General features: G+C 39.7%; 1 protein-coding gene across 9 annotated transcripts in view; it reads left to right on the top strand.

Moving 5' to 3' along the window:
• The window catches only part of LOC136841714 (LIM/homeobox protein Lhx3-like), a 250,868-nt gene that overhangs the window by 212,797 nt on the left and 25,571 nt on the right, over window positions 1-12,500 (top strand). For 5 of the 9 annotated variants that reach the window (XM_067108944.1, XM_067108939.1, XM_067108936.1 and 2 more), the window contains exons 2-4: window positions 2,579-2,753; window positions 3,320-3,537; window positions 7,905-8,073. In XM_067108944.1, coding sequence (XP_066965045.1) covers window positions 2,579-2,753; window positions 3,320-3,537; window positions 7,905-8,073 — 562 coding nt within the window. Of the gene's footprint in view, window positions 1-2,578; window positions 2,754-3,319; window positions 3,538-4,657; window positions 4,827-7,904; window positions 8,074-12,500 lie in introns of all 9 variants that reach the window. The other 4 variants (XM_067108941.1, XM_067108937.1, XM_067108938.1 and 1 more) reach the window with 4 other exon arrangements.

Raw genomic sequence — 12,500 nt, 5'->3', positions numbered from 1 at the left:
TAATTGTGGTGACTTATTGTCAAGGTCGATTTGCGATAGCGTCCAGTCGACAAAATTTGCGTAATGTTTTCATCGTTGCTCGCGCCTGCTTATCATGATTCATATCAAAGGTCGCAGTTGTTGAAAAAGATAAAGTGTCATGAAAACTAAAGGAAAAACGAATGATAATTTTTGCACTAATCAGTAATCTTCAATACAAAAAAAAGAAAAAAAAAACAGTAAAAAGCACATTATAATCATTTAATGAAAAAGATTTTTTGCTTAAAGTTGTTTTCGGACATAAAGAAATAAATCGCGTCAGGTTTCACAGGAAATGCTCTCGCCAGTTTCCCGAAGATTTAAAAAAACGGACTGACTTTCATGATAACATTTCTATCATTTTACTGTGTGAATGAATGACTGCAATAATACTTATCAAAACTCGGAAGGTTGTCCTTTGGTCCCTTTATCAAGGGAGAGCAACATTTCCTTTTTTTACACAAACACACACACGCATCTCTCTCTCTCTCTCTCTCTCTCTCTCTCTCTCTCTCTCTCTCTCTCTCTCTCTCTCTCTCTCTCTCTCTCTCTCTATATATATATATATATATATATATATATATATATATATATATATATATATATATATATATCTATCTGTTAGTAAATTAACTTTATATGAATAAAGTACAGGTACAGCACTTCAAACAGTCTTTGATACGAAATAACAAGTAGTTCACCTTGAAACACGCAAGTGTTATTGCTTTCTTGAACAGATGCTGTTGAAAGGTTTCAGTTAAAATCTATATTTTTTGCTTGTCGTATCTTGAAAGATGAAAATTTGGTTGCAGTATCATCCCAAATAATTTTTGAGAACAGTAGGTCGAAGTGAAGAAAGCCTATAGTTGAATGTATACAGATATGTGTATATATATATATATATATATATATATATATATATATATATATATATATATATATATATATGTATATATATATAAATAAATCTTCTATATATATTATTACTTATCAGGATCAGAACCCAGGTCTTTCAATTGAAACCCAAGGGGCTAGTGAGCAGCGCCCTTGCCTTTCAATTTAAAGACCTGGGTTCGATCCTGATGAGTCAGAAATTTACTTCTGTTCCACATGTGATTGTGTGTTGATTATTTCTGTATATATACATATACTATATATATATATATATATATATATATATATATATATATATATATATATATATATATATATATATGTAAATATTTGCATATATATTCATATATATATATATATATATATATATATATATATATATATATATATATATATATATATATATTAACTACTCCTTAGTCCACTTGTTTTAGAAAAGGTTGTCCACTGTGGAGAAAAGCCTGCATGAAACAGCCTTTCCCAACAGTTAAAGACTGCACTTTCACACCCGTGTTTTGCTGGATTTGATTATCGCATCTTTGCCGGACAGTTTATGGAGAATTCCGCTCACTCACAACATTAGAGTTTAACAGGTGTGAATTTTCAGCCTTAGACTGAGTTGCTATCGATACTGACAGTAATTATAATGAGGTGGTTGCTGCGGGAAGGAGGAGAATGACTCTTCCGCCTTTGTAGTGGAATGACGGTAATGGCAATGGCGAAAATAGTAGGTCTCATTTGTTCTTGTCACTGCCTGCCGTGTGAACAGCCTCCGTTCAGGAGTTTCTGTAGGAGGACGCTGATCAAATTTTCTTAGCTATTTTCTGGGTTTCATATATATATATATATATATATATATATATATATATATATATATATATATATATATATATATATATATATATATATATATATATATATATATACTGTATATATATATACATATAGACATACAGATAGATAGATAGTAGATAGATAGATACTATATAAATACGCATATAGATGTATATATTATATATATATATAAATTATATATATATATATATATATATATATATATATATATATATATATATATATATATATATATATATATATATATATATATATATATATATATATATATATATATATATATATTCTGTCAAACCATTACGAAGGTTTTTATTTTATCGTACATTTTAAGTTTTTTGTCATAAATATTTACTCAAAAACTATTTTGAACGATATTCTTTAACTATTTTCTCTAACAGCTGATTTTGAGCTTTGTTGTAGTTTTACCGCTCCTGTTTCAAATTCTTTTATTTAAATTTTTTGCAGTCACTATTGTAAATCTTATATTCTTTTTCTCCATAAATCTTTTCTCCATAACTATTAAGACTCACTGAATTTTTTCCAACACTGTTTTAGGGCTTGTGAAAATTTTTCTCCGAAGTAGTGTAAGGCTTCATCGATATTATCACCACCATTTTCAGACTTAAATTTTTCCTCAACACTATGTTAAGGCTACTTCCGTTTTCCCCAACACTTTGAAGACGTGTTCAGTTTTCCCCAAATGCAGCCTAAGGCTTCATCCACATTTCCCCAGCGCTATGTTAAGGCTGCCTGATGTTTTTCCCTCCAGCCCGTTAAAGCTGATCGCCTCTTTCTTTTGTGTGTCCAACAGCAACGATCCCCAAATGTGCCGGATGCTCGGAGGCCATTTTGGACCGCTTCATCCTCAAAGTGCTGGAGAGGACGTGGCACTCGAGGTGCCTGAAGTGCGCCGATTGCGGCGCCCAGCTCACAGACAAATGCTTCGCCCGAAACCAGCAGGTCTACTGTAAAGAAGACTTCTTCAGGTAAAATTTGGCCCGTCTCGGCTCTCAACTCCCTTTTTGACGGTTGCTGTTGCAAAGGCAACTCTTGGTTATACCTTGTAGTGGAATTTCCTGCATTCTTATTATCTTCTCTTGAAATTTTTGCATAAATCTCTTGTTTTTGTTTAACATCACAGGCTTTCTTTTTTGTAGGGTGGGGAGGGGCAGTAGGAAGAATTTTTTTTATTGGATGTGGGTAGTACATAACGCCCTTAGAACGCCCTTGCTTTTGGATATTGTATAACTTATTTCAGCCTCATAACTTCCCTGATTTTTGGGGTGCCAATGCTTTTGAATATGAAATAAGCCCTCATGCCCTTTCAGTCTACCTTGAGTAAAGCTTTGGGCAGCCTTGCTTGCTAAGATCGGGTCACCCAATAATGCCCTTCAACCTCCCGATTCAGATTCATGGAACTCATTTTCTTGAAATCTCCTCCGACTCTTTGGGGCTCCCTTGCTTTCGAATATGATATAACCCATCATGCCCTTTCAATCTCCCCCGCCCTCGACTCCCCTGCCGTTGACCGAGACCTCCTCCTTCCCCGCAGAAGGTACGGCACGAAGTGCGCTGGGTGCGAGCAGGGTATTCCTCCGACGCAGGTGGTGCGACGGGCGCAGGACAACGTCTACCACCTCCACTGTTTTGCCTGCGTCATCTGTCAGAGACAGCTGAACACGGGGGACGAATTCTACCTCATGGAAGACAATAAACTCGTGTGTAAGAGTGACTACGAGCAGGCTAAGCAGAGAGGTATGTCACTGAAGGGTAAGGGCCAGTGGTGCAGTTCGTTTTCCATTTTCTGCCTTTCAGGGAACGTTTCTCGTTTGCTCATTTCCCCTTCCCCTTCTTCTCTTCTCTTCTCGGTCATTCAGTCTCTGTGTGATGGTTTGATTACTTTGATTTCATTCACATAGCATTGACCCGGTATTCTTCTCCTCTCTTCTCTTTTTCTCTTTTCTTGTTGTTGTTGTGATTTATCTTGTGTTTTGTTGTCATCAGTCCCCCCATATTCCCGTATCGTCCCCTCGGTCACTTCCTTGATTCCCTCCCTCCCCCTACGATGGCTCCCTGCGATTGCTGAATCCTTATTTTGTGTCTTTTTTTGTTTGTTACATTATCTTTCTTAGATTTGAATTACCAATTTGCTTGTTTGACTGAATGTTCAATGCAAGTTTTTTTTTTATCAGTGCGATAAACCATATCTCCCCTTCCTAGACAGAACAATCCGTAACGCAGTTTTAAAGCACTTATTTAATATTCAATTTTTGAGCGTTATTCTGCATGGAATTCAGGAAAAGGAGATTTGGTATTGGCACTGATGCTGATATTTTATCCACACTACTTCCTTTTTTTATCATTACCATTTATTTTAATCCACGTCCCCCAGTCCACGCTCTGCCAACCCACACACCCTGCTACTAGCCCAGGCCTGACTCCGCGGCCAGCATGTTCATCTCAAATTATTTTTCTTCAAAGAAATATGATAACTTCCCTCGAGTTGCCCTGTTACTCTTCATTCCTATTTTCTGTTTATTTACGATAGCTGTCACAGTCTACGCTCTACCATCTCGGATGGAATCCCCCCCCCCCAGAACCCCATTTGACATCCGCTCCCCGACTGAACTCAAAGAGGTTCCGGCAATGAGTCCGAAATCATTCATACCTGAAAGCGGCATTCAGTATGACGCAGGCGGTGTGGTCTTGGCAGTGGCGATGGGGATCTTGAAATATTAATAATCATTTACAAAAAAGAATTGCACACACGCTTCCCCCAACACTTCCCTCACTTCTTCCTCCCCTTAAAAAAAAAAAAAAAAAAAAAAAAAGCCCATGGCCGCCAACCGTTCTGACTGACTTGTGTCTATCGGTTGGGGTGTCTCCGCAGAGGACGACTTGAGTGGAAAGCGTCCACGCACAACGATCACCGCCCGACAGCTGGAGAAATTGAAGGCAGCTTACAGCAAGTGCTCGAAGCCCCCGCGCCACGTCCGAGAACAACTTTCGGCAGACACGGGCCTCGACATGAGAGTCGTGCAAGTCTGGTTTCAAAACAGGTACGTCTGGTACAGCTACTGAAAATGTGCCACCCGGACCGCTGGCAAACCCCAGTGTTAGGTTTGACAAACATGGTGCTCCCACACACACCCCACCCCCACATCTGCACTCTAATGCAAAACAAAGCAGAAATTAGAATTCACCCTAAATTAAATCTGAAGGATGTCTTGTGCCCAAATAAGAGGGTTACTCGAAAGGATAGCTTTGTAAATACCTCCCTTCAAAAATAGGTCATTCAGAATCAAGTTTGAAAAAAGCACGCATTCCATAGAAAGAAACTTAAGATTAAAATAAGAGATCATTCATACTTTAAAATGAAACAGTTAGATTCACTCTTGTCCAGTCGTTAAAAAAATTTAATCTTTCTGTGCATTCTCTTTTAATTTCAAAAACGTAACTTGAACACAGAAGATCCAGTGTTATTGTGCTTATTTAAAAATAATCAGTTTGATTTCCCGCTGAAGGCTTTTAACACATAAACACAAGTCAGTGACCATCCCGCTGAAAAGACAACTTTTTCTGATCCACTGCTTGGAGAGCAAAAGCGCTCGGCTTGCAATTGGTATCTTCCCTCTTTGTATCCCGAAAGCCTAATTAAAATATGGGGATACAGTGATCCTGGTGGCACCAATACACTGTAGAATCGGCAGTCAGTATAGCTGGTAGCCGCGACAACACTGCTCTGGGAGTCTTGTATACTGCTGTGGGAGTCTTGTCGGATAGATGTGTACTGTAGCTCTGCACCAGAAATGGCTCTGTCCAGTGATACTAAAAGCTAGAGAACAGACAGATGAAACACTTCCATTCTGGTTTCTCTGCATTCACAAATCAATGTACACTTTAGATCACAACATTGATAAAAATAATAGATTGATATTGATGACGAGAGAATAAAAAAATAATGTAACGGTGGAAAAGCACGCGTTGTGTCTATAGTCATAAAAAAAAAGAGCACCTTTTAGACAAATGCATGACACTGCGTTTCCGTCCTAGATTTCTATATTATTTTAGCCGTGCGACAGTCTCTTTGAGAGGTTCTCTTCCCCTGTTTCTTCTGTTCGTCGTCTCTAGATAGATTTGCCTCGAGTATTTTAGTGGATTTTGGTGAGCGGTGGTGGATCCTCTTCCTCCTCCCCCTCCTCTTCTCCTTCTTCTTCTTCTTCTTCTTCTTCTTCTTCTTCTTCTTCTTCTTCTTCTTCTTCTACATGCGCTCAGTTGGATGGATAGCAATTCATTCTTGCGATGGAATGGAGTACGCAACGCATGAAAAAATTAGACATAGACTCACATGTGGAAATTAGACATAGACTCACATGAGACAATTAGACATAGACTCACTATCCTTAGGAAGAATCACCTAGGCATTATAGTTGAATAGTACCTGCATTATAGAGTAGTGCTGAACTAAAACACTCTTCTGTTGATGCGCATAATGCAAAATAATGAGGGGCAAATTATAATACCCGATTTGTTCGCACAAAACCCTCATAATATGACAAAAGCTAAGTATCCATCGACAGTCATTCGCTGCACAGTTTCAGAGGGACGGATACTGATCATTGTGTTAAATCAGAGCTGAGATTAGTTGAAGTCAAATTTTTTTGCTTGAAGCTTTAGATTTCACTTTTGTTTTCTAATCTCCTTGGAATTGGTCTGGATTTTTATTTTTTATGATTATCTCACTTACCTAGCTAGAGAAAGTTCGTTCCATGACAATACGAGTCAGGAGAAGTTTCAAAGAAATTCCCGACATGACACTCGGAAGTCTTTCCAAGTTTTCGGAATGAAGTTTTTAGCTGGCACGAATTTCTCCGTTACGGAGCAGAAAAGCTCGAGACGTAAATATGGCTCTGAGAAATCTGTTGCGTTGAAATCTACCTCAGATCTGTTCTTACCAAAGGCAAGTATGACCATTGTTCTTATGTGTGTAGACTTAAGACGGTGACCGCGTTTAACAAGTGAGTATAAGGTGGGCTCTCCTGTGTCGGACTTTACAAGCGAGTTCTGAAGCGAATCTTCCAGAAGCAGTCTTGTCTCAGTGTCAGAAGCAAAAGCCAGACTTGCACGTACCTCTTGTCAGACGATAGTCAAAATATATTAGCCGAGAGAGAGAGAAAGAGAGAGAGAAAGAGAAAGAAAGAGACAGAGAGATTTTATGAAATCTTTCTTTTTTTATTCCCAATCCCTTTTGTATGATCTTAGCTTCTGTAAACAACCCTGTTTGCTCCCAACCACGCCTCCTGTGCGGTATACTGTATACATAATCCCCCTTTTTTGAGAATTATAATTGCCTCTCACTCATTCCGTGATGTTCATTTTTTAGTCTGTTGAGAGTAAATGTCTTGAATGTCAGCACTCAAAGGAGAATGAATAGTGACGCATGGCCTATAACTAAGTGTTCAAGAAGCTTGTTGCCAGTTGCTCTCGGGGATGTAGTACCTCGTAAAACTCTACGGCTTCTACCAGCCATCTTTCAGTTACTCTTCCTAATTTTACCAAACCTTTTTTTAAGTTTCTTTTTTCCCTTATTTTCTTTGTAATCATAACACTTTATGTCCTTATTCAAAGAGTCAAATTGATATGGTTGTCACTGGAATAACCTTCCATAATCTCTTTTGTTTTGTCTCTAATGTTGTTTTTGAGTTTTCAGAAGTCCCGATTTACAGTAGCGTAAACATGAATTTTAGTTTTTTGACCTCTTTGAAGAAATAAATAATTGATAGACTATCTTTATTTATCTTATTTTAAGACTGACTGTCATTTTCCTTAGTTTCATTCACACCACTTAAATTTAAACATTAGAACGAATCGAATCTTCAGTCAAATTTATTCATGATACAATAAAACCTTCATTTCCTCCATGATCTTGTCCCATTCAGTATTGCTGGAAATTAATCTAGACAGCAACGCCCCTTTCATGATGGAATCAGTAAAATCCGCAGATTAATCATATCAGTGTAGACCTTAAATATAAATGATTGCTATTGTGAAAAATGTTTTATTGTGGGTCTTTGGGCTGCCTTTTGAAGAACTTGTTTGACTGACGGTCGGTTTTCTTTGACGTTCGTTTGTTGCAGAAGGCGACGCGACAAACAAACGACCCCGTACCACCATCTCGGCGCGACAGTTGGAGCAACTCAAACAGGCGTACAAAGAGAGCCCGAAACCCGCTCGCCACGTTAGGGAGCAACTCTCTCAGACGCTCGGCCTTGACATGAGGGTTGTGCAGGTCTGGTTTCAAAACAGGTAAATGAACACGTTACGTCCTTCCTTAAAGAAAATACAAGATTTACATTTATCTCCAGAGGGAGGGAAAGTGTACATGGGTGTGTCTTTCGTAGTACATGTACTGTAGGGTCAGTGTCTGTGCAGGGTCATGCGCACTCTTAATCTCGAGGTACTACTCATGGGGCCACTGCTGGAATATACCCTGCCCTGCCCCTTTTTTTTATTATTATTCTTGCTGTTTCTTGGAAGACTTACCTATTAAGACGGTACATATCCTGCTGTCTGCGCATGAAATCTGCATCATTGGTATGGGTGTGCAATATATACATACATATATATATATATATATATATATATATATATATATATATATATATATATATATATATATATATATATAGAGAGAGAGAGAGAGAGAGAGAGAGAGAGAGAGAGAGAGAGAGAGAGAGAGTCTGCCAGTCACGTTTTACCAGATACTTATATAATTTTAATAACCAAAATGCTGACACCAGGGCAAGATTTGAACTCGCATCCGGGGCACCAGGAGGAGGTAACGTTAATCTGTCTGGCCAGGTGGATAAATGTTACCTCGCTCTGATGCCCCAGACGCGAATCCCAATATTGCCGGGCATCAGAATTTCTTCGTTTCTTCATTGACTTTGATCTAGGCTTAGTAGTGATAAGCTTTTCCAAATTTTGAAGAAATTGAGAAGTTAAGAGGGCATTTTGGTTAATAAGATTACTCACACAAACACACACAGACATAAATATATATATATATATATATATATATATATATATATATATATATATATATATATATATATATATATATATATATATGTATATATATACATGAATGTGAATAGTTATCCATAGAAGTGACTGTTTATCTATAACCAAAAACTGTCTTTGTATTATCTGCCATAACTGATAAAGCTTCTGCTTCGCTTTACATGAATCATTAAAAATTCCGGACGGAAAAGGTTATTTTCTTATTCTAGATTGCCCTTTTCACATTTTGGTTTTAGATTTCGGTGATTAGAAGATTTAATGACCTCTGACTGACTTTATCACTTGATCCTACAAACTGGCCTTGACCTCGTCTTCCAGGTTACAGATTCGTTGTGCAGCGTAAATTTAAATTTGACGTCAAGATTTCATTATTATTATTTTTTAACTACGCGCAAACCTTCTGTGATATGAAGGTTATGCTGCTGGTAGGCCTACTCTGTAGTAAACTAAAAGTCGTTCGACTTAGTGCCTAAAATGAATGCCGATGTTATGGCTTGGGAAAACACACACGCACCAACTCGAATCAGATAACTGCAGATGCGCCTCAGTGGTTGCTAATGATGGGTAAAGGCCTGAAACACATGATTTGTACGTATTTTTAATGTCTAGTTGCAGCTGTTATAATATATTCCTAATAAAAAGCAAAAGGCAGTGATGACATGCATTGGGTAATTTTGTCTCTTCTTTGCTTTTTTTTTTTTTTTTTTTTTACCAACGTTTCACTCACCAGACTCTATGGAAATTTCCCCTCCATTTCTCTGTTTTTCCATTCTGATTGAGGCTGAGACTGTTACATAATTACTGTAAGCCGTTATCAAACTTCTGTTTGCTCTAATGAGAGTCATGGCCAATATTTATCGTGGGAGTAGTAATCATTACCGTGAAAATAATAATCAAGATCATGCTACTTTAAAAAGTGTCGCCGACGAAGATGAACTGGAGACACTCAGGCACACCTTTGAGGAGGAATCGGTTCTCCGCTTCACGCGTGAGAGAAGCGTGGACAGCCCCACTCCTATTTTGGACGTCCGTGCTTCCACGCACAGGTTCATCGTAAGCCCACCGACATCGGGCTCTGCCTCAGCGGCAACAGAGAATGTCCGGAAAAATTTAAATCATTGGTCATGAACGCCTGGGTTCCTCGTGGCCTCGCACTTTATTCTTCTTGGAATACCACTTCTGATGAGCTCGAACACGTCGCCCAAACACTGGTGGATAACGGATGTTCTTACCGTCGGGTTGCCAGGGGGACAAGAAATGCCGTCGACAGGTGTCATCGTCAGGAGAACCCCGCCCCCGCGAGAGTGGGATGACCATTAGGCTGTTCTAAAGGGCCGCATGAACACCGAGTACAAGAAAGACGAGGCTGGCCTGAAGAACATCATTGGCGCCCATGGAATACCCACCAAAGCAGACAAAAAAGTCGACCTTACGATCTACTACAAGGATCGGAAGACTGCCAGGACCTCCTGAAGAACAGCCCCGTCACTAACGACGATCCTATGAAGAGAGTGGTTTCCCAAACACCGTGCCCTGATAATGGAAGCTGCCAATCGTACATCGGTATGACTACCACTCGGCTCTCCAAGAGGATCGCCCTTCACCTACACGAAGAGGCTGTATACCAACACTATATGAGGGGACATGGCAATGTCCCCGCCCCCTTAACGCCAGCAGATCGTAAGGAGCGCTAAAATCCTAGACAGCGACAACGACCATCGCCGCCTCCGATATAAGGATGCCCTCGCCATCCTCCGATATAAACCATTATTATTATTATTATTATTATTATTATTATTATTATTATTATTATGAAGGTAATGCTGTTATGAGGTAACAAGCGCGTTTCACCGTAGATTTAGTCCTAATTGTATATATTCATAACTGATATTATCTTCTGAAATATGCACCTGTATTTCTTCACTCTGACAGCAACGGAATGGCCTGTGATCACCAATTGCAGTGTGTGGTGGGTGTTTGGTCTCATTGCGGTCGAATGTGAATGATAAAGACAGGCGCAGTTTAGGATTTCTGTTGTATTTTTGTAGCAGGAATAACTGAGTTCGTGCACTGGGCAGGAGCTCTGATGCAGCATGCGCATGAATTGTGGTACGCTATACTCGATCTTTCTTTTAGGAGGCGTAGGTTTTTGAGGTCGTATTTCAGTGTGTATTCTCTTACCCCAGCTTGTTTTAACGTAAGAAAATCATTTAAATACAACGAGTAAAATAATGATTGATAATGAGTACAAAGGTAGCAGATAACAAGAAGGTTTCCTCGATGCTTGTCGTGTTACTGCTGTGTGAAAATCGGCGTTTTCAGTGCCCAGCCAATAAGACAAATTAATTCTAACGAGAATCCAACAGAGCTGAGGCGCCACGTCGCAATTCCACTTCATGCTCGCGATTTGCTGATGCCCAATTTCGGCGCTGTGTGTTCAGGGGGAAGGCATCGCATACCCAGGGAGAGGGGAGGATCCACACACTGGCTACTGACCCAGGATCTTGGGAAATTGTTGGTGGGGAGGCGGGGGCTTCGGTGGCTCTTCACCCTCGGGGAGGGGGTGGGGATTGTCTCCTTACTTGTGCCGTCCCACCTTTCAATGTTTCCAATAATCGAAATTGCTCTCTCTCTCTCTCTCTCTCTCTCTCTCTCTCTCTCTCTCTCTCTCTCTCTCTCTCTCTCTCTCTCTCTCTCAATGAATAACAAATGATTTGTGTGAGTGCTTCTGTCCATCGAGACAGCCCTCAGGAAATGAGCTGAGAGAATTGTGTCTCCCCCTTTTTCCATCCCTCCTTTTGGCCCCGAAGAGAAAAATGGCGGATATAGAAATAAGCGGACGTTTAAATTTCTCCTCTGGAGCGGATAAGCAATTGAGACCTGGAGAAATCTGGCGTTTCCTCCTCTCTCATTTATCTTCCTCTTCATGTTTTCTTTATATTCACTGACTCCTTTTTTTGTAGTAATCTTCTCATTGCTCACTCTCTCTCCCTTCCTTGTTATAATTATCGTTCACTTCTTATTAGAGCATATTTTATAGACCACCCGATTTAACTCCTCTCTCTCTCTCTCTCTCTCTCTCTCTCTCTCTCTCTCTCTCTCTCGCTCTCTCTCTCTCTTTTCTCTCTCTCTCTCTCTCTCTCTCTCTCTCTCAGCTTTTTCCTCTTTTAGGCTCCTGATAAATAATCTGCTAATGGAATGTTTAATCGCGACTCAGCCCTTCTTTCAAAATACGGAATCGGCTCGATATTTTTCCTTCCCCTCCTCCTCATCCTGCTGGTCCCCGACCCCGACCCCAACTCCCGCAGTTCACCCCTCGGTCCCTCTTTCTAAGTGATCAGTTTTACCTTTTATAGCGATTGCCATTCTACGTGACGTAAGATACAGGCATAACATTTTGCCTGCTATTTTCCGTAAGTCACTGGATGCCTCTTTTTCCCGTAGTGGTTGGTGGATGGGGGTGGGGGACGAATGATTATTTAGTTTTTGAGTAGTTTTCATTTATTCATGTTCTTTTATTCTGGGGACAGTTGTCCATTGTTAAGGGGGTGGGGGGATGGTGACTTTTTTTACATTCGTCTGTCCCCTGAACTTTGCTGTCCTAAAGTTGCAACAGTAACATAAGTTGAGGCGACGCTTTCAATAAAGAA

This window comes from Macrobrachium rosenbergii, chromosome 9, assembly GCF_040412425.1.
Source record: "Macrobrachium rosenbergii isolate ZJJX-2024 chromosome 9, ASM4041242v1, whole genome shotgun sequence".
Classification (NCBI taxonomy): Eukaryota; Metazoa; Arthropoda; class Malacostraca; order Decapoda; family Palaemonidae; genus Macrobrachium; species Macrobrachium rosenbergii.
This window is presented reverse-complemented; position numbering and strand designations above follow the sequence as displayed.